This window comes from Crotalus tigris, unplaced genomic scaffold (genome assembly GCF_016545835.1).
Source record: "Crotalus tigris isolate CLP2741 ecotype Arizona unplaced genomic scaffold, ASM1654583v1 scf7180000019161.1078591, whole genome shotgun sequence".
In the NCBI taxonomy this organism is placed as follows: Eukaryota; Metazoa; Chordata; class Lepidosauria; order Squamata; family Viperidae; genus Crotalus; species Crotalus tigris.
In genome coordinates this window covers 346,562-356,735 of record NW_024097408.1, presented here as the reverse complement: position 1 = coordinate 356,735, position 10,174 = coordinate 346,562, and the positions used below count along the sequence as shown (strand labels likewise).

Sequence of the window (10,174 nt, the reverse complement as noted above, 5' to 3'; positions counted from 1 at the left end):
ACAAAAAGATTTGAAGGTTTCTGGATTAAAAAAAATCTTAACTTTTAATGAAATACATTTAATTATATTATAAATTATCACATGATTAATAGCACTAATTTCCTTCTGTTTATTACAATTCCAGACATATACATTTTAACACTTTTATTACATACTTCTAGCAATGTTAGAAGAAATAACATTAATTTAGCCATAAAATTGATTTGATATAAATGGCTTGATTTGTAAATACACTTTCAGTAACCATTTGGTTCACAAACCAGTTCACAGTTTAAAAATCCTAAAAAGACTGAAGATTAACATTGAAAACTCAATGCTATAATTATTCTCTTGAACAAATTTTATTTTCTAAAAATATAATATTCTGCAATGATATTATTATCTGTAACTGACCATAACTACTGCTTTCTCCCCTTGGTAATCTCCAGAGTCCTGGGAAGACACCCATGATTAAAAACAAAGCTAAGAATCAATATTCCATTAAGAGAGCAGCAGATTTTTTGACTTCAGGTCAGGGCATATCAAATATGATGGAGAGCTGTGATCCTCTTTGATAGGACTGATTGCTGGATTTAACAAACAAACTTTAAAACAGCTTTGGAAATGGGCAGGAAGTAGCAGAGTTCAAAATTATTGTCTTCATAAAGCTGCTCCTAACATAGCCAGGAGGAAATATATGTCCTGATATCATGTATATTGATTTCTCAATGAAATTAAACACATTTGAAACAATTTTAACTTGAGAATAGTGCAATAACCCCTTGCTCACTTAACTTTGCCTAGCCATGGCTATTTTTAGTTTTCTGTCTGAAAGACATCTAATGTATACTGTTATACGTTTTTTTAACAAATAAAAAAGTAGAATTTGTTTTACTGACCAGACATCACCTATGTTAAAAGTACTAAGAGGGGAATTCAGATTAGATACTGAGCACTGCTACCTTTTTGTCTGTTTGCATATAAAGGATTTTTGTGCAGGTTGAAATGGATACAATATTATTTGTATCTCCCAGAACTGAATAGGTTAATCAAAAATATTGGGTGATCTTTTTTTTTAACCGTAGAATCCTAATCTTCCAGTAATATATACTTTTAAATTATAAACCAACCAGGTTTTCTTCTGAAGCAAGACACAAAAGTAATTTACTTGATTAAGAGTGTATCTTGCAAGTGTCAACCATTCTGTTATCTGTGAATCCCAGCCTGTAGAAATGGTAGAGGTATCATCAGTTAGAAAAGTTCTAGTTTCTACATATTATTATATTAGAAAATGGTATGACACATGACTTCACTCACTCACTGTTCTTGTACAGTAGCAAGTTCATGGCCCCTTGGCTGGTTGGAAGATAACTAGGAATGAGATGTCAAGCAAACATGCACTTGAGAAATTAATGTCAGCCTGGATTGCCCATGGGAAGACTTATGGAGCTAATTATCTTAAGAATACAGAAGCTGTTTTGTAATAAGTCATACCATTGCATTATCTATTTTCAACGATAATAGCTTTAGGGCTTTCAGGCAAGAAAACTTTTCTGTCTCCTGCTACATCAAGATTCTTTTGACAGGAATGCCATGAACTGGGCCTTCTGCATATGAGGTATGGGCTTTCATTAATTCCTAATTATTCCTTTAAGACATGGTATGTCTTACCAGTCCCATTAATATTATGCCAGGTATATCCAGATTTCCCTCAAAAGCTCTGACGACCATACTGGAACCACAATTTCTCACTAAGTTATATCAGGAATCATGGGAAAACCACAGTATGGTCAATAAAAAAAACATTTTCCTAAACACCCCAGAAAAAACTAGTATCATTTGGTTTACATCATATTACTTCTTGTAGAACTTTGAGGAGCTCAATATAATTGTGGCCATCAAAAGATTGCCCATCTCAGTGGTTACACAAATATATATAGCAATAGTACTTATATGCCATTCCATATAACAGCACTCTCTGAATGGTTTACAACACTCTGGGACTTCCATTTTACCGACTGCAGACAAAATTAGCAGATGATTCAGGTATCAATATAAGTATAGGACAGGATGGTTATCTATTGTTTTAATTGTCCACATTACTTTCATTCTCATTGAAATCCTGTGAGGTAGATAATTGATATTTCCAGTGAAGGGAACTAAAGTCAGACGTTAGGGTACTTGTAACTGAAATGAAACATGATCCTGCATTCTCTTAATTATTTCCTGCTGAAGCCTCATTTTAATTCTCTGAGGCACTAGGTGTGGAGACACTTTGGGGATTTTGTCAACAGCAGCAGCTGACACTTCTTCTTCACTGTCTTTTTTCATGTGCCATGGAAAAGTTCAGTCTGTAAGAAGAGAGATCAGCAAAAGACATGAACTCCTGTGCTATTCTGTTACATCCAGATAATCTATTAGGGGGCAGTGTATTCTCATCAGTCTAACCAAGTTGTAGGTGAGATTACCATTAGTTATACAGGTAGTCCTCAATTTATACAGTTCATTTAATGACTTTTCAAAATTACGTGGCACTGAGAAAAGGGACGTTTGGCCATTTTTCACATAATCATTGCAGCATCCCTATGGTCACATGATCAAAGTTTGGCAACTGACTCATATTACAATGGTTGAAGTGTCCCAGCATAATGTGATCATCTTTTGCAATGTTCTGACAAGCAAAGTCAATGAGGAAGACAAATTCATTTAACAACCGTGTTGCTTAGTTAACAATTGTAATGATTCACTTAACAATTGCAGCAAAAAAGGTCATAAAATAGGGTAAACTCAATAACTGTTTCACTTAGCAACAGAAATTTTGAGCTCAGTTGTGCTCATAACACTGTTGGGGAGTGTTTTTCCAAAATAGAACACTACCTTCAACAGTGGGATTTTCTTCAGCAGAGGAATTTGATTTTTCTCTTCCACACTTGGCAACTAGCCTGATTGTTAACAACCCCTTTCCACCCCTCCAAGTGATGCTACTTGGCCTTTACCAAAAGAACTTGTGAAAGAAATAAAAAGGACCAAGAAGACATGGGATGCCATTGTACCTAATGGTTGTTCCCTTCAGGAACTTTAGTAATCTAGCTGTAATTTATAAGTCTCATAAATAAATTTGTCACATTCTTCTAATGGAACTCAGATTGTCCAGTGGTACTAACTAGACCAGTGGTTCTCAACCTGTGGGTCGGAACCCCATTTGGGGTCGAATTACCATTTCACGGGGATTGCCAAACAACGCAGTCCGCCATTTTTTCCCCCTTTTCCTTAGCTGTGCTACTCCCTTTTATTCTATTGGCTTTTGGTGGTGACCAAAACTGGATGCAGTATTCAAAGTGTGGCCTTACCAAGGCATTGTAAAGTGGTATTAATACTTCATGTGATCTTGATTCTATCCCTCTGTTAATGCAGCCCAGCACTGAGTTGGCTATTTTCTTGAATAGAGTCTAATTCTATTGGCTTTCAAAAGCCAATAGGAATTGTCCAGGCTGTCTCTGCCCTGCTGAGCCCATCAAAAGTCCCATTCTGCAAACGGTGCTGCACCAGTTGAGTAGTCCTCGACTTACAACCGGTTGAGTAGTCCTCGACTTACGACTGGTTGGGGGTCGCGGCATTAAAAAGGTTGAGAACCACTGAACTAGACAATCTAGTTAATCAAGAGTGCATGCTGTCTACCTCCACACAGCCGTTGCTGTGTTCCTTTTCACCACTACCTACATCCATCTTTGTTTTGCAAAGGCAAACAGATAAGCCCCAATTGCAAAGGCAGATACATAAGATCCAGTGCAGATGTAGTTAACTAAAAAAGGGAGATGCTTTTCTTAAACCTGTATTTCAAGCTCTATTGAACATAAAGTCAAGAATGTGAATTGTGATAGTATAGAAATTAAGTAAATAAATAACATCAGTTGAATGTACAATTAAAGCACTGTTGTTTTTTTTAAAAAAAGTATAATTGCTTTTTTAAAATGGTAACACTTTTCTGGAGATGAAGAGCAGATAGAAGTAAAACTATCTCTAAATCAATACTATGCAAATCTAGAAATTTCAGAACCACTGAAAAGTTCTTCAGTGGGAATCCTATAACAGAAAAATGTTTATTCATGTTTCAAGGAATGCCATGGCAGTAATAATAATAATAATAATAATAATAATAATAAAGTTGGAAGGGACCTTGGAGGTCATCTAGTCCAACCCCCTGCTCAGGCAGGAAACCCTATACCGGGGTAGGCAACCTTGGCTCTTTTATGACTCGTGGACTTCAACTCCCAGAATTCCTGAGCCAGCATGGCTCAGCTTGGAAACCTCTCCCTTTCCCCTCAGCATGGCTGGCTCAGGAATTCTGGGAGTTGAAGTCCACGAGTCATAAAAGAGCCAAGGTTGCCTACCCCTGCCCTATACCATTTCGGACAAATGGCTGTCCAGTCTCTTCTTAAAAACTTCCAGTGTTGGAGCATTCACCACTTCTGGAGGCAGGTTGTTCCACTGGTTAATTGTTCTAACTGTCAGGAAGTTTCTCCTTAGTTCTAGGTTGCTTCTCTCCTTGATTAGTTTCCATCTGTTGCTTCTTGTCCTGCCTTCAGATGCCTTGGAAAATAACTTAACTCCCTCTTCTTTGTGGCAGCCCCTGAGATATTGGAATACTGCTATCATGTCCCCCCTTGTCCTTCTCTTCATTAAACTAGACATACCCAATTCCAGCAGCCTTTCCTTATATGCTTTAGCCTCCAGTTCCCTAATCATCTTTGTTGCTCTTCTCTGTACTCTTTCTATAGTCTCAACATCTTTTTTACATCGTGGTGACCAAAACTGGATGCAGTATTCAAAGTGTGGCCTTACCAAGGCATTGTAAAGTGGTATTAATACTTCATGTCATCTTGATTCTATCCCTCTGTTAATGCAGCCCAGCACTGAGTTGGCTTTTTTGGCAGCTGCAGCACACTGCTGGCTCATATTCAAGTGATTGTCCACTAGGACTCCGAGATTCCTCTCATAGTTACTACTATTGAGCAAGGTACCTCCTACTATACCTGTACATTTGGTTTTTCTTGCCTAAATGTAGTACCTTACTTTTTTCACCATTGAATTTCATTTTGTTAGATAGCACCCAGTGTTCAAGTCTGTCCAGGTCCTCCTGTATCTTGAGCCTGTCTTCTGGAGTGTTGACTATTCCTGCCAGCTTGGTGTCATCCGCAAATTTGATGAGTTCCCAATCTATCCCTTCGTCCAAATCGTTGATGAAGATGTTGAAGATCACTGGGCCTAGAACAGAGCCCTGGGGCACCCCATTACACACTTACACCCTCCATGTAGATGCAGTTCCATTGGGGACCACATGCTGAGTACGGCTGGTCAGCCAGCTATGAATCCATCTGGTGGTGATGCTGTCTAACCCACATTTTTCTATCTTATCGAGTAGTAGGTTGTGATCTACTTTATCAAATGCCTTACTGAAGTCCAAATAAATTATACTCACAGCATTCCTCTGATCCACTAATTTGTCACTTGATCAAAGAATGCAATAAGGTTTGTCTGGCATGATCTGTTTTTGACAAACCCATGTTGGCTATTAATAGTGATTTTGTTTGCCTCGTAGCACCCCAACCTCCAGATTATTTTTCCCCATTCTTTTCTTGCAAGAGCTGTGAAAAAAGACTACTTCAGATGGGGAGTTCTAACCTCTCCGTGTTCACAATGAGGGTGTGGGAAGATCCATAGTGGTTCTTTAGCACCATCAGAATTCATAGAATTAATTATGGTATAAAGATTCACCAAAAAAGCTATGTAGGAGGTGGCCCAAAAGAAGGTGTAAATCATGTAGATCTATAGCTACTGTGACACATCTTTCCTAAGAAGGCTGATAATGAAAAGATAAAGAATGCAAATAAATATAATGACATCAAGTGAAGATATTGGAACAACATAGCCTAACCAAACAAAAGAAAAAAAGTTGCTGTTAATAGTTGCTGTCTATTTGTTGGTCTAAGTATGATGGAACTTTGGAATAAGGTGGTTACTTCAGCTCTGGATTTCACCACCCTTACCAGTAAGGAAGCTTTCCAGAGAAATGTATTATTGAACCCAACTTATTTTGTATATCTTCAGAGGACAGTGAAAACAAACATCTGGGCTTCTAATTTTCTTGCAAGAGATTCTGTTACATGGTAGCCTCATTAAATCTAGAGAGGCCTTGGAGTATTCTTCTTCAATTTTTTTGCCTTCTAGATGAAAATATGAAAAGGCACTAAGTATCCCCATGTCTATGAAGATTTTGTTCAATAATCTGCCAATTCTTCTGTAGTTCTTTCCCCATAAGAAATAGTAGTAGAGTCGTAGAGTTTGCATGTAGTACATGCAAACATGCACATTGAGAGATCTGCATGGATAAATGTTATCTTGTACTCAGAATAATGCTCATCTATCCATTAATTATACATATCCTTAAGAATTTCTGAATTTTCCTGTCTACTTACCTTTTTTCTTAATAGGAGGAACTTGTTTTCCTTTTGCTATGTCACTCTGGGCCAAGATATCTACTATCCAAGACAAGGCACTGGTACAATACTCCATCTAATGGGAGTAAATACAAGAAACATATTTGGAAAGTAGTGTTTTTGAAGGTTTATGGGAGTAGTAGTCATACTACGCCATATTGTGATTTCCTTGTTGGCTTAGCATACCAGTGTGGCTTTTTAAAAAATAAAACATTGTTAAAATGAGTTGTGATTTCCTTAGCCTATTTAATAAAAAAATACCATTTTAGAAGAGAAATCTGTGGCTGGTGAACTACAACATCCAATAGCTCTGGTTGGTATGGGTGCTGGAAAGGAAAAGTCAACATATTGAAGGCCAAAGGCTCCCCATTCCTGAATTTTATAGAATAGGAATAGGAATAGAATCTTGGAGGTCTAGTCCAACCCCCTGCTCAAGCAGGAGATCCTATACCATTTCAGTCTCTTCTTAAAAACCTCCAGTGATGGAGCGCCCACAATTTCTGAAGGCAAGCTATACTGGTTAATTGTCCTCACTGTTAGGAAATTCCAGGTTGCTTCTCTCTTTGTTTAGTTTCCAACCATTGTTTCTTGTCCTGCCCTCTGGTGCTTTGTGGCAGCCCTCTTCTTTGTGGCAGCCCCTCAAATACTAGAACACTGCCAGTGCTTTTTTTTAAAAAAAAAAAAAAAAGGTGCCGGAACTCACACATGTCATACAACCCACCTTGCCTACCCTACAAGGTTCCATCCAAAAAAGGTCCGGAACTCCATTCTGGGCGTTCTATGACAAAAAAAGCCCTGAACACTGCTATTATGTCACCCGTTTCTGCTTTTCTTTAGACTAGCCAAACCCAAGTCTTGCAGCCATTCTTCATATGTTTTAGTCTCTAGGCCTTTGATCATTTTAGCTGCTCTTCTCTGAACTTTTTCCAAACTCTTAACATCCTTTTTGTGATATGGTGACCAAAATTGGTTGCAGTATTCCAGTGTGGTCTTACTAGGGTTTTATAAAGCGGTACTAATACTGTGCATGATCTTGATTCTATGCCTGTTTATACAACCCAGGATTGTATTAGCTTTTTTTGGCTGTGACTGCACACTGCTGGCTCATAGTCAAGTGATCGTCCACTAGGACTCCAAGGTCCCTCTCACAGTTGCTGTTTTTGAGTGAGGTCTCGCCTAATCTGTACTTACACTTTTGATTTTTTTTCCTGCTTAAATGTAAAACTTTGCTTTTATCCACATTAAAATTCATTTTGTTGGATAGGGCCCATTGTTCAAGTTTTGTCAAAATCTTTTTGGATCCTGAGCTTGTCTTCTAGGTGTTGGCTATTCCTGCCAGTTTAGTATCGCCTGCATATTTGATGAGTTCCCCTTCTATTCCCTCATCTAAGTCATTTATGAAGATATTAAAGAGGACTGGGCCTAAGACAGCCTTGTGATATCCCACTACTTACTTCTCTCCATGAGGACTACTCACTGATATGGTTTGTCAGCCAGCTACAGATCCATCTGGTGGTGATGTTGTCTATCCCACTTTTTCTAGTTTACTAAGCAGCATGTTATGGTCTACTTCGTCAAATGCCTTACTGAAACCTAAGTATACTGTGTCCACAACGTTGGTCTGTAGTTTCCTGGGTCTGTTTTTTTTCCCCTTTCTTGAAGATGGGAACCACATCAGCCCTTTCCCAATCCTCAGGTACTTTTCTTGCAAGAGCTGTGAAAAAAGACTACTTGGGCCAGCCTTTTTCTGAGTAATTTTTCCCTGTTTTCATGAGGTGCAGCCCATCCCTTGTCAAGAATCTTTCGCGTAGGACATGCAGTCCATTGTTTAGGAAAGCAACGTTTTCTTGGTGACACCAACTTTTTAGCCAGTGGTTTATTTCTAGAATTCTTTTTTTCCCCTCAATGGGTGTTGGCTTTTCACTGGGAGTACTGATGAGAATACCACTTGTGTTCCTATCTCCTTAACTATTGCCTAGTTGCTTATAGTCTCTCAATATTGTACTCCGGTTCTTTGTTGTGTCATTTGTCTCAATGTGAAGGAAGAGGAAAGGGTACTAATCTGTGGGTCTAATTATTGGTTAGGTTCTCAGCCACATCTTTGATTTTTGCTCCAGGGAGACAACATACCTCCCTAGATTGTATGACAGTACCTTTTCATTTACTGCTGCTACTTTTCACCTTAGCTGCTAATGCAAAGCGCTTGTCCTATCAGTTCCCAAAAGATTCCATTTTCCTCCCATTTCCCATTCCAAAGGATTCATTACTGTTCCCATACCTGCATCTCAAGGGTCTTCAGACGTCGCTCTGATTCTTTGATATCAGAAAGCTGCTTTAAAACCTGATCGACTCTGCAGAGTTAGAGGTGTGAGGCAGTTAGAAAAAAAGAAAACATTCAGCCTTTTTCTTCCTCTGTAGGGGCACGAGACAATCTTTTATCCTCTCTGATAGTTCCCTATATTTGATTCCAAAGCTCTCATTTTCCCCCACATAAGGATACTAGAAGTGTTTCAATAAACTTTGGGAAACCTGCTCTAATCCCATCTAGACAAAAATATTGCATTTTAGGAATTTGTAGGCAGGCTTGTTTTTTACTTTCTCCTGGAAGGAAGGATGAACACTTTCCAAAGCATATCTCAGTATTGAATATAGAAATTGGTTTATGCATGCATTAATGTCAACAGTTCATACTTATAGCCATTGAAGTGAACAGGATAAACTAGTAATAGCTAATATAAATCCCATGGCTTATAGTGGGTTTTCCTAAATATGGGAATTTTCATACCATATCAGTAACACAGGCAAGGCGAAGAAAGTGTTCTTACTTCACAGGAGAAAGCACCACCCAAAGTCTGCAAGGCTACAGCCTCCAATCCTGCACACACACACACACACACACCACACTTGCAACAACTCTGTGATGATTCTGAATGTAACCTAAGGCAGAGGTCCCCAACCTTTTTGGCAACAGGGACCGGTTTCACGGAAGACAATTTCTCCGTGGACGGGGGGGGGGAGGTTTCAGGATGATTTATTATATTTATTCTAAATTTTCTAAATAAACAAATAAATAATGCATTATATTTCTATTATTATTACATTGTATTAGATTAGACCAGTGACTTTCTGCTTTTAAGAAAGTGGGAAGGAAAAGAGGCAATCCTAAACTCAAACTTCCAGCAAAACAAACCAAAGACCCAGCATGTTGAGGAAGTGCTGCGAAAACTATACAAAAAGAGTGGGGGGAGCCTTGGAAAAGGTGTAGATGAGACAGAGATTCCCTTGGAGACACAAGCAGAAACTCCCTCTCCCCAAGAAACAAATTAAACCACAAAAAGCAGGCAGGAAATTGCCAAAACAAGAGCACCTGGAGTACCATCAAAACAAAAGCAAAAAAACTCAGTAGTCTTAGAAAAGGTACAAACAAGAAAGAGATTCCCTTGGACACAGTGCTTAAAGTGAAAGGTAGCTTCTCCTTGCCCCTATTTACATCCTGAGAAAGCACCTTCACAAACACATACTTGGGGGGGGGAAACCCCTCCAACGAGGTTTTGGGGAAGCCCCCCAGTTACAAGCTGGGCTGGAGCGTGATTGCCTTGCAAATTTGGCATTAAGAGAGCAGGAGCTTAGCTGGGTGCCGGAAGGGAGGAAAGTGAGGAAGAAAAAGTAGCAGGAGGGAGAGGAAGCAGGAAGTGGAG

At 38.8% G+C, this 10,174-nt stretch overlaps 1 protein-coding gene across 4 annotated transcripts in view; it reads right to left on the bottom strand.

Moving 5' to 3' along the window:
• Positions 1-24: 24 nt before the first annotated feature.
• Positions 25-10,174, bottom strand: part of TRPM4 (transient receptor potential cation channel subfamily M member 4) — a 40,567-nt gene continuing 30,417 nt past the window's right edge. For all 4 annotated transcript variants that reach the window (XM_039360236.1, XM_039360237.1, XM_039360238.1 and 1 more), the window contains 3 exons: positions 8,755-8,827; positions 6,456-6,552; positions 25-2,330 (listed from right to left, as the gene is read on the bottom strand). In XM_039360236.1, the coding sequence (XP_039216170.1) occupies positions 2,326-2,330; positions 6,456-6,552; positions 8,755-8,827 (175 nt within the window). In that variant the 3' untranslated portion in view covers positions 25-2,325. The remainder of the gene's footprint in view (positions 2,331-6,455; positions 6,553-8,754; positions 8,828-10,174) is intronic.